Raw genomic sequence first — 12577 nt, 5'->3', positions numbered from 1 at the left:
TTATCCAGTAAAAAGCAGCAAACAACAAATTAACCTTTTGATATTTATATATAGAAAGATACAGTATATTTTCTATTTGTTGGATGCTTTCATATCCTCTACTCATGTGAACTAAAACTTCACTAAGCATATTAATTCACCTAGTCTGCCCTCTAGCTGTTTCCCACAGAAATACCCCTGCATGTGTGTCTTTATTTACACATCCTGTTCCATGTTTTATAAAATAAATAAAAAAGTCAGAATCTTAGGAGTTATTGGTCAATCACTTCCCATACATGCAAGTTAACACTTTTACACTGATTCATGTGGGTGTGTGTGTGTGTGAGTGTGTGAGAGAGAGAGAGAGAGGGAGAGAGAGAGAGAGAGAGAGAAAGAGAGAGAGAGAGAGGAGGAGGGACTGTTATAGGTACCAGATGAAAGACGCGAGGCGCTCAGATGTGTCCTCTCTCCTCACAGTGGATGATGCTGTTTTGCGGACCTCATACACCAGAGTGACCCCTTACAAAGCTTCTAGTCATGGAAAAGAACTAATTTTAAAAAATGAAAATGGATATCAAACTCTTAGATGAGGTTCACCAAGGACGCGTAAATTCTTGGCACCGTGCGTAAAAGGCTGGAATTGCTCGGATAATGAACACACAGCAACAAACAGGACTACCATTCTTTTTTTAATGAATATTTTGAGAGTAGATCTGAATAGGCAGTACTGTGAGCAGCTGTGTGATACAGTGTTCCGGTGCCGCTCCCTGATTCAGCACCGAGTGATGGATAGCTCACCGACTTAAGTGCGCGGACAGGCTTTTGGAGCGCGGAAACTAAAAGGTACATCACTCCTAGTCTCCTCCAGTCCAAACAGCGCTGATCACTATCGATGCTGAGCATCAGTAAAGTTATTCAGGCACGGTATACCGTCATCCTCACTCCCCGCCCACTCATATAAACGCAGCTGTAGTAACAGTAGTGGTGGAGAAGTTGTCCTGATATGCCTCCCAGCTGCGAAGATGACAGATTTTGCTCACACATCACGGTTTCAAGATAACGATTTGACAGTGGACGGAAACAGCTCCGTGCTCCTCGGTGAAGTTGGACTTCTTACAACCAGAGTACAAAATGGGACACAACCACCTGTTCTCTGTGAGGACGGCTATTCTCTCCTCGCTTCTCTTGTGTCTGTCAGGTAAGCATTTAATCATTTTAATATTATACTATAACGTCCTTCGTAAGCCCAAGTACGTAACTTAAACATGCTAGCAATACGTCACGTTTACGCCGATATTTTACCACAACAATAAGATAACTCCATTAGACACGACGGTCAAGAGTGCTACTAAACATGTTGTCCCCGCTAGAGGCGATAAATGTCGAATAAATAAAAGTTAACATGTTTTAAAAGCAGCTAAATGTTAACTTACCTTTCAGTCTAAACCGTTGACGTCCTGGAATCTAAACACCTGCGCGCTTTCAGCTAAAACTCCCACAATGCATTTCTCATATTTAGAGAAATCGCGCCAGTCTGCGAAAAGCTACAAAAATCAGTCACCTTACACTGTGTGAGTACGATTTATATTTGTTTTACTTCTTAATAATGTTGATTAGTTAATTCAATTAACTCTGTAGCCCGTTATCTTTCACTTTCACAGGAGTCATTGTTCATTTATTTTTGTTACTTTTAATAAAAAAACAAAAACACAAAGCTAGTGTTAGCAAGATGCTACATTGAGCTAGCCTCTCCCTCCTCCTTAACCAAGCAGCTGTGCTGGACAAAAAATGTCAATAGTCCTAAAAACAGTGTGAGAAAATATATTAAACAATATGCTACAACAGCTTAGTCAGACTTAAAGTTGCAATGATCAGTCGATGAATCGAGTACTCGATCGACGCAACATTAATCGCTAAGTATTTTGATAAACGATTAATCGTTTCAGGCATTTTTCAAGCAAAAATGTCAAACATTTGTTGGTTTCAGCTTCTGATATGTCGGGACTTTCTGCGTTTCTTTGTCATTTATGATTGTATATATAGAGTTTTTGGGTTTTGATCAAAAGAAGCAATTTCAAGATGTTTTTTGGGGGTCTGGGATATTGTGATGAGCCTTTTTTCACATTTTTTGACGGTTTGTAGACTAAATGATTGATTTTTAAAAATAATCTGCAGATTAATCAATAATGAAAATAATCATTTTTGGCAGCTCTAATCTTACCTATGTTTTCAGTGGATGTAAATGTAAAGATTTTTTCTTCTTAGAAACAGTAATGAACAAGAAAAAGATGAATATTTATGGTCAGAATTTGGAGTGTGTTTCAGCTTTTAGCCCCTGACAGTCGAACAAAAAATCTTTTTTTTTTTTTTTTTTTAAGGGTATATAACCATTTTGTGGACATAATTGAAAACACTGTCTAAAATAGGCTGATAATTCATTTAATTTGGACTTTAAATCCATCAAGCTTGACAGTGGAACTCAGTGCAGCTCCATTTTGAACTCGATTCAGGAGCTTATATATTGGCATGTATGACACCTCTCTCCCTCAAATGCAATTGAGGATTGTGTACTCACGCTAGTGCTCACTAAGAGGTCTAAGATAGCATATGTCTTCTTGTGACATACGTGAGCGAGGGTTTAAAAACAAACCTGACACTGTGATATCACTGTGATACGTCCCCTCCCTCCATCTCCACATACTACAGCAATCAGATGTGCAGGTGCTTGATCATGTGCCAACATACGTCTTATTATGATTCTGACAGTTTAGCTTATTTTTTAGTCAACTCATGCAGAGTTGTTGCATGTTGTTTTTCATAGTGAACTTTTTACTCTTAAGTACTTGACAGCCCAATTTCACGAGAGCGCCTCTGGCCTGAGAAGCTGCTGACTCGATCATCCAAACTGGTCAGTGTTTTATACACCTCTCGCCAAGGGGCTTGGCCACAGTCCAAAATCCACGGCCCAGTGTGCTGGATGTTGGAGGTGTCATCTCATTTCAAGTCTCAGCTGGCAGGAGGCTTTGATCTATGGCACCCAAGAGCCTTTTCTTTTTTTTAAGCCCCACATCTGGTCCTTCCCAGATGCACGGACAGATGAACATGCACCGCCCTGACTGTCAAGAGAACAGATAAGAAATCTCTGGTGCCTGCTTGTTTGCCAGAATGAAATTAGTTCATGATGGCAGGAGAGGAGCCCAAGAGAACCATGGGCAAATTAACTCTGAATTCATACTATTTATCATGTCTAGTGCCGTGTTTTTTGTCTTGTCTGAATAGGGGATATTCACAGACCACATTTGTCAGACAATTGTGTTACATAGAGACTTGTTGGGCTTTGCATGTGCACATTTGTCAAGCCCCTCTCTGTTAAAGACCCTCAGGCTTCGTAATTTGCATGTGCAATAAATCATTTACACAGATTTGCATGTACACCCTCAGGTTAGCTCCATGCAACATTGATGCTCCTCACCTGTTTATCCTCCATTGGACTGTCCTACAGTTACGGGATGTAAATACTTGTCAGTGCGGTCATCAGAACCACAACTCACCCATGGACAGGTAATGATTAGGGATGCACCGATGCATCGGCCGACCATCGGCATCGGCCGATGTTCGGCTAGTTAACTGCCATCGGCCATCGGCAAAAAAAGATTACATTCACCGATGGCAGTGGCCGATGTTTATGTTGATTTAAATGTCGCATGAACGCTGTGCTCGGGAGGAACCTTTCTATTTTCCTTTTTTTGGGGGGGGAACATAACTATGCCCACAAGAGGGCGCCAGCGCCACACTTTTCTTAGTCAGGTAAAAGAAGATGGCGACCGTGTGGGAATATTACACTGTGTCGGAGGACGATCCCCGTCATGCTGTTTGCAATGCGTGTAAAACTAATATTTCAAGAGGTGGGACCGACAGAAAGTCGTTTAACACATCAAATTTAATTGGACATTTGAAAAGCCGGCACGCAGCGGTGTACAACGAGTATCTGCAAGCTGACCACAAACGGAAAAATGAAGCTGCCAAGAAAGCGAAAACAGCCACCGCCGGCAAGACTCAGACTTTAATTGACACGGCCTTTGAGAGAGTAAAAGAACTGGCTCCAGACAGCGCTAGAGCAAAACAAATAACAAAGAAGGAAAGAAAAAACATCGGCATCGGCATCGGCCATCGGCCATGTCGTTATTTTAAACATCGGCATCGGCATCGGCCCAGAATTTCACAATCGGTGCATCCCTAGTAATGATGTGGCCTTGGCTAAGCAACCATGACTGCTTCCAGATGCAGGTGCTTCAAGGTCCCGTTTTAGGATCCTTGATGTAAGCACACTTCATTGGGTTGCATTATACCATCACACTGTCAGACAGACATCCAGAGGGAGTGGGTGTTAATGGCATGTAAATCTAACCTCAATAGATTTTTTTCTAATATTGATTTTTGAGGTTCGGCTTTGGTTCGATGCTTTGAATGTTCATCCACATTACCTTCCATAAGTCAATAAAGAGAAGTAGTCAACAGATATTTGTCATAAAGTAAGTTGTCCTTCTGTACATGAAACAATGAATGCATTTAATGCATTTGTAAACTAGAATGGCACTCAGTAGAGTGCATACCTCTGCCAAAGTGCAACAGTCCTCTTTACATTGGTCAAGCCTAATCCAAAACCAAACCTGCACCTACCTATCTTCCTGCATCCACACCTGGATATCCACATCCACACCAAAAGTTAGTGGGGTCTAATCTGGGTTGAGGCCATCCCGGCCATCCTCCATCTAAGTTTTGTAGAAATCTGTCGAGTAGTTTTTGTGTAATCCCACTGACAAACCAACCAGCCAACAAACATACAGACATGGATGAAAACTCAACCTCCTTGGTAGAGGTAAAAATATGATTAATGTACGTTCACACATTCCTTCGAGCTATAAATTGCCGGATATTAGCTTCTTCTTTTTTTCCCAACTTAGTACAGTACATATGTCATAACTTTAACACTTCGTTTTTCGTACAAATTAATAAAAATAAGAGGCAAGGGTTTAATTAATGAGCTTTAAAACATTTAGCTATTTCCACCTGTGTCGACTCATTATGCTAAGCTAAGCTCACTGGCTCCAGCTTTATATTAGCCGTACAGATGTAAGAGTGGTATCAATCTTCTTGTATCATTTTTGGCATTAAAGTAAGTAAGTGTATTTTCTCAAAAGTTGGACTATTTTTTGAGTGTGAATAACAGGGAGTGAATAATGCTGCTCCATAAATACTGTATACACTGAAGCCTGACTGTCAATTCTGCCAATAGTAGCTCAGGGCTGTTATCATCTACATGATATTAGTCGATTGGTAAGAAATAACTGCAGTATAGTAATGTCCATAGATATGTTTGAGGTAGTTAAGAAACACTGACACCATTATATAATTATTATATAGTTTAGAAAGTAGTTTGCCAACCAAAAGGTGCTTTTTTCTTATATGTAAGATGTCCCACTTAGTGTGTATCTTGATGGCAGTTCAGTTTCTAGTTTAGTTAAAAAAAGAATATTGGTAATATTATATTCATCATATTTTTTTAACTCTAAAATATAAATAATATTGTTTTCAAAATCAAGTGTCTGTCAGGAGATAGCATACACAAATGCAAACAAACACTATCGTCACCCTCTGCTTCAACTGTCAGTTAATTGTTTTATGCATCAGCTGCAACAGAGTGACAGACAGCTTGACAATAAACACCCTTCACTAGTGAGAAATTAGCTCACCTCCACTTAACACAAGCAAGTAATGATGTGTGTAATTGACTCTGACTACATTGATGAAGGTGGGAGCGATAATCCCCCAAGGGAAGGGGGTCCCCGTCTATTTCCATGCTATTCATACTGCAGAAAAATAACACACTGAGTCAGTCGGAGCTTGTACGCAAACCTGTCTAGACTGCATATTCAAAATCAATTTGATTAAGCCACCTCTTGTTTTGAAGCCACACACGTACATAACAATAACACTTAAGAGATAAAGGAGCTGTCGAGGGAGGTGAGATTCTTCCTCAGTCTCACCCCGCTCACCTCGAGAGATTTTAGCATGCGACCCACAGAGGGACTTGGATCAAAAGATTTGCTAAGATGTGTAAAAGTCAATAAGACTTTACCAAGAAAAGTCTTAGATGTTTGGAATAGACTTCAGTGCTGAAGCATGAGATGTTCACAACACGTAGTTTCACTCCAAAAAGCCATTATATCATGCCAGCCTGATTTACTAGTGTTTGTGAAGAGAGGATTAGGGGAGACATGGATGAGAGAACATGGATATGATCCCAAGCATTCCCTGTGCAGCTAACTCCTGTCCACTTCCACAGTCCTTTCACTTTCCAGTCTTCATATATCACACCATTAAATATCAACTGCTGAATCCCAACAGAACAAAGTCACAAAGTTAAAGTAAAAGCTGGACATCAATGACTTTAATTGTAAGTGCTATATTAGCTTATCTAAATGTTTAAAAACTCCATATTACAGTTCGAGTTAAGAGTGATAATTTTTCAAGAAATACTTTGTAGATCTATTAACTGCATATTTAAATGAATAAAAGATGGGTGTGAAATTTAATAGAATCTGAAATTTAATTTGTACCGTGTTGAATAAATGTGACCAACTTTTAAATTCTATTACTCTCATATTGTATCTGTCTTCTGTAAATGTTTCACACTTTAAAAAAAGATGACTTTTTAAATCAAAATGTCTGTATCTACAGCTCTTTGTGACGAGAAGACCCATTCGCACGCTGAGGATGATCTCTTCAAATCGCTGTTTGCTGGTTACAACAAGTGGTCCAGACCCGTGCCAAACATCTCCGATGTGGTCATTGTCAAGTTTGGGCTGTCCATAGCGCAGCTCATCGACGTGGTGAGTCATCACGAGACCAACGCGTGATACATAAAGAAATTAAAAGTCCCACATTGTAGAAAGTGAGATTTACATTTTCTTTTTATTACAAAGCAGGTCTGTGCTTTATAAATCTGTGAATGTATCAACACAGTCGATCCATGGTGAAATGCACACAACCCGTATTCAAATCTGTGCCTTTAAACAAGGCATTAAAAGCTCCCTAATAGGATAATGTAATATCTATCTCTCTATCTTAAAAGCACTTTGTCTGTTTACTTTACTAAAGACAAGGATTTTTATATAGGACTTTGGTTATATATGAACAAAATGCTTCAAGTTTCAATGTCATTTTAGTTATTCCCTTTAATTTGATGAATACACCATATTCATCCCTATACGAAACTTAAGGCGCTTCAACTTTAGCCCCTTTACCCTTTAGGTTTCACACTACACATGTGGTTTTTCAGCAGTATATTCTGCCATTTTTATATATAGTCACAAAAACAAACTTAAGAAAACTAGTTTATGCACCCTCTGCCCTGTCACAGAAAAAAAAACTGTTTCAGAACACTTCTGAAGTAAAGTTGCTGCAAGCTATATTTGGGTCTGCTCTGACAAACCTCCAAGAACCTCTTTCATATATTCTTCTGGCCTGAACCCAGAGTTGACAGCCTTAACTCAATCTCTCTCTCTCTCTCTCTTTGTGTGTCTGTCTGTCTGCTAGGATGAGAAGAACCAAATGATGACAACCAATGTGTGGCTGAAGCAGGTCAGAAACATTTGTGTCAGCGTTGATTTGTTATGATGTGTTACACATTAAGATAAAAAGTGAAAAAAGTTAATGAAGAATTGAATTACTTATATGACAAATAATAAATAAAGTATCATAGCCCCGCAAAGACATTCCTGTTGTTTGTATCTCCCAGGAGTGGAATGACTACAAACTCCGCTGGAGACCGTCTGACTACGACAATGTGACGTCAATAAGAGTGCCGTCAGAGCTCATATGGGTCCCAGACATCGTCCTATACAACAAGTAAGATTGATATGAGACTAACACAACAGTTACAGTAAACAATTTTTTTCATTATTGTCTATAAAATAACAGAAAATAGTGAACAAATGTAATCGCAATTCCAGAGCTAAATTACTAGGTGTTCAGTTTGATGTCAGAAATGACTGAGAAAATGTTCAAATATTCACATCTCAGAAGGATGAACAGATATTTTTTTTGCTTTTTCCCTTTATAATCTAACATAAATGATGAATTGATCATTTCAATTGTTGCAGATAAATGTACCATGCATGAATTAAAGATTAAAGATAAATTAACCAATCCATTGAGCGCTACTTAACGCATCATGTGCCAAATTGAATCCCACAAGGATCAATAAAGGTACATCTTTTCTTAACAACACTTTAATTTCTTGCAACAGCAACACTGATCATACAGCGATAAACTGGTTAAAATTGATGCCTCTTTACTGGATGGTATATGGTATGAAGATGGCACCATCTAGTGGACTTCCTACTCTATTCAGCTCTAGAACAAACATCATTTCACTTGTACAGTTCTTCCTGTCTCAAATTGTAAAACATTTCTATTTCTAACTTTATGTGTATTGAGCATCTCTGTCAGTGTCTGTGGATGCAGTTTATGATAATCTTCACATACATATTGCTTCAGTATGAATCTATTGTGAAATAGATTTTATGAAGCCTCTCCTTTCTCCTAAATTGACCTCATGGAGATAAAACTGAGCGGGTCGATGATGGAGTTCTGCTCCATCGAGCCAGAGTAATCACAATTTGTAAGTGAAATTAAAAAAGGTATGAAACTGATGAAATGATAAGGACTCGTCATTACGTTTTCAGCTGGAGCTATTATCACCATTAAAGCGATGAATGGAGGGGAGATTACTGGAGAAGATAATAATAGGAATATCATAACACTTTTTCAATGCTGATTTCTGAAGAAAAAAGAAAGAGTTAAAGGTTCATTAGAGCAGGATACGATAATATTACATAAAAAAATTAATGGGAATTTCTACATAAACAAAATAGAATTAGATGGAAAATGAAATGTCATGAAATTCTTCTGTTTTGGGCAAATTGTTTTTTTGAGTGTGTATATCACCACGACTCATATGACATCTTGCACTTTTCCAGCGCCGACGGTGAGTTTGCTGTGACCCACATGACGAAAGCTCATCTATTCTACACTGGTAAAGTTCGCTGGGTCCCGCCTGCCATTTACAAGAGCTCCTGCAGCATCGACGTCACTTTCTTCCCCTTTGATCAGCAGAACTGCAAAATGAAGTTTGGCTCCTGGACGTATGACAAAGCCAAGATTGATTTGGAGCGAATTGAAAACACTGTGGACCTGAACAACTACTGGGAGAGCGGTGAATGGGCCATCATCAACGCTGTGGGGACGTACAATACAAAGAAATACGACTGCTGCCATGAGATCTACCCAGACATCACCTATTTCTTCATCATTCGGAGGCTTCCCTTATTTTACACCATCAATCTCATCATCCCCTGTTTGCTCATCTCTTGCCTCACTGTTCTGGTTTTCTATCTTCCCTCAGACTGTGGTGAGAAGATCACCCTGTGCATCTCTGTGCTGCTGTCCCTCACTGTCTTCCTTCTCCTCATCACAGAGATCATACCATCCACATCCCTCGTTATCCCACTCATCGGCGAGTACCTCCTCTTCACCATGATTTTTGTCACCCTTTCCATCGTCATCACCGTCTTCGTGCTCAACGTGCACCATCGTTCTCCCAGCACTCACAAGATGCCCCGCTGGGTCCACTCCGTGTTCCTGGACCTGATCCCACGCTGGCTGTTCATGCGACGGCCCGCGCCAGATGGCCGGCGTCGCAGGCTGTTGCTCCTCCAGCAGGAAGCAGTGGTGGAGCGGCGGCAGGGCCGGATAGCAGCATACAAATCTGGCAACTGCCTCAGCACCTCGGCTAACTGGTTAAGAGATGGGACCACGTCAGAAGACCCTGAGAGAAGCAGTTACGAGGATTTAGAGCTGGGAACGCTGACCTCATATTTCTCCTTCCGTCCTCCCTCGCCCAGACCTCCAGGGTCAACTCCTCCACCACAGCAGAAAAACCCGCAGAACAGCCTGAACCGACAGGAAGGGGCTGCAAACAGACAGTTAACAGGGGTCAACAGAGTCAATCCAACTCAGAGGCCAGCTAAAGTTGATAATACAGTATCGACAGACTCATCATTCTTGCTTTCACCAAGTGTTATTCGCGCTCTGGAAGGGGTGCACTACATTGCAGACCATCTGAGGGCTGAGGATGCTGACTTCAGCGTGAGTATCGATGAAATACTACATCTACTTTTATCAGAATGTTGTTGTGTCAGTGTTGGTTCATGATTTACTGTATCCAACTTTCTCATAGTATTTATGAGCCCGTGTGAATGTATGGTATAAAAAAACTTTACTTTAGAGTACACAACAAGCCGAACTTTGTTTCAAATTAGACAAAAACTAGAAATAATATGTCTTATAAGACAGTAAACAAATATATTTATCCCTTAGGTACACTACCAAGTTGCCTTGTGATGTCTTGTTAGTGTACGTAGGGTAGAACTGTGTTTGTTAACTGTTTAATGTGTTTATCAACTCTTTAGTTGTTTTCTAATTTGATACAAAGTACAGCTTGTTACGTCTTATTGTACATTAAAATAAGTGTGGCCAGAAAATGACTTTGACGTAGAACTTATGTCAAGTCATAGTATTCACTCCTGCCCAGTGTGTGAAGTCTTGTTTAAGATTTCTTTGATTCTAAACACAGTGCATACACTCATCAGCACCCTCATGACAAACACCTGTTCCTGTGCTGTTGTGCAACAGGAGGGAAAACTCCAATACAAAATAGGTAAATGAGAGGGAAAATTGGACTTCAATGTGCCAGGTGGCCAGAAAAATGACTCCAAATGAATCATTATATTGAGAGACTTTTCTGGAGACTCCTAAACTGAAGCACTAGATACCTAGAGCAGTAGTTTTGAAACATTTTAGGGTGGTTGACGAGCGGAAGTGGGGCACAGAACATATTGTTTTGAGCCTGGCTGCACCAAGGTGGATGTTTTAAAAGAGGTCATGAGAGTGCATGAGTATAGAGAAAGCATGTGTTTGACTGACTGACTGAACTTTCACTAAGATAATTTCTACAAACACATTTCACACCTGTAACGTTTCAATTTCTTGTTTTCTCTGTCCATGTCTGTTTCTCTTAATGCTCCACAGGTGAAAGAGGATTGGAAGTATGTTGCCATGGTGATTGACCGCATCTTCCTGTGGATGTTCATTATCGTGTGCCTGCTTGGGACCATTGGCCTCTTCCTCCCCCCTTGGCTAGCTGGCATGATCTAGCTCTTATCAGAAAGTGTGAAAAATCCATACTCATGACTAGTTAGTGAAGTTTTACAGTCAAAATGTAGCTGAACTCCACTGCAAAACGGGGAATGTGACCATAATGTTGCCATTTTTAATTTTATTTTTAATTTTTAATGAAAAGGGTTCATCCTCTGAACAGTTCTATCCCAGACTCAGCTTGTCAGGCTCAGCTGTCCGGACTTGGCTCAACTTTTATCCGTCTAACCTTCACCTTGTCAGCTTCAGTTTACATGGGCTGTGATGGACCTGAATGCTAACATTAGCGCGTTAACATGCTCAAAATCCTTACCTAACTAATCATTTATTGTTAAAATGCTAATGTGTAGCACGTAAGATTCAGTATGTTAGCATGCTAATGATTAAATTATTGTCTCTTTAGCATCTTGGTTAGCATACCATGCTAGTCAAATGTCTGGTGCCAGCATCAGTGTTTGGAGACACAAGGACACTTTGAGTTCTGAGTACTTATGTTATAATGTAGTAATGACTACCGAGTAGTCATTGATGGGAACATCAACATCTTGATGGGCATTGTGGCTGTTGTGATCCCACCACAAGATGATCCCTAAGTACTGTTGTCTTTAGTTTAAGTCAATGCAATTTAAAATGTAGTTACTTCACCACATTACATTTATGAGTAACTTTGGGATCAGTAATAGCAGCAGTATTACTGGGATCACATCAGTTTTTTGTCTCTGTGCTTTCAGTGGAGAGACTGGTCCACATCATGGACCTATTAGGTCCACATGTTAAATGTTAGCTTAAGTTTAAGCTAACATTTGCTGTAGTTAAACTCCGGCAGAAGTAAGCCTTCTGGTCACTCCAAATTCTTCTTTACATGTTGCTAACTATCCACTGGCATACATGGAAAACACCTGGGTTTTGTTCTGAATTGCAAAGTGTGTGAATAAAGGTCTTTGAGGACTGGACCGGAGTCATTAGGATTCGTCTTCTGGAGACAGTAAATGCACCAAATTTCATTGAACTCCATCCAAGTTGTCAATGTCACTCCATCTAAAATGGGGTGACTTTTACCTTTAAGTTTCTCAACCTTCTTTGGTTGTGACCAACAGTGGCATGCTGCGCTAGGATTCTATATTACACTGGACTTGGGGAAAGTCATTTTCTTTTGTTTTCTTGACAGTTTTTCGTTCTGGCCATGCTGCCATGATAACTTATTTTTGAATGATCATACTATGTAATAAATACCCTTATGAAAACCTTTAAAAATCTGTGTATATTGCTTTTATTGATTTGTGCGAGGGTGGAAAAAGGTTGTTTCATTCCTGGAGTT

General features: G+C 39.9%; 1 protein-coding gene across 1 annotated transcript; it reads left to right on the top strand.

Annotated features, from left to right (window-relative positions):
* Positions 1-1110: 1110 nt before the first annotated feature.
* On the top strand, positions 1111-11259 carry chrna2b (cholinergic receptor, nicotinic, alpha 2b (neuronal)). The gene is made up of 6 exons (XM_073492869.1): positions 1111-1177; positions 6721-6872; positions 7579-7623; positions 7781-7890; positions 9024-10191; positions 11134-11259. Exons 1-6 carry the CDS (start codon positions 1111-1113, stop codon positions 11257-11259), a joined length of 1668 nt encoding a protein of 555 aa, XP_073348970.1.
* Positions 11260-12577: the final 1318 nt, after the last annotated feature.

This window comes from Pagrus major, chromosome 22 (genome assembly GCF_040436345.1).
Source record: "Pagrus major chromosome 22, Pma_NU_1.0".
NCBI lineage: Eukaryota > Metazoa > Chordata > Actinopteri > Spariformes > Sparidae > Pagrus > Pagrus major.
Note: the sequence above shows the minus strand (reverse complement) of the source record. Positions and strands in the feature narration are given on the sequence as shown.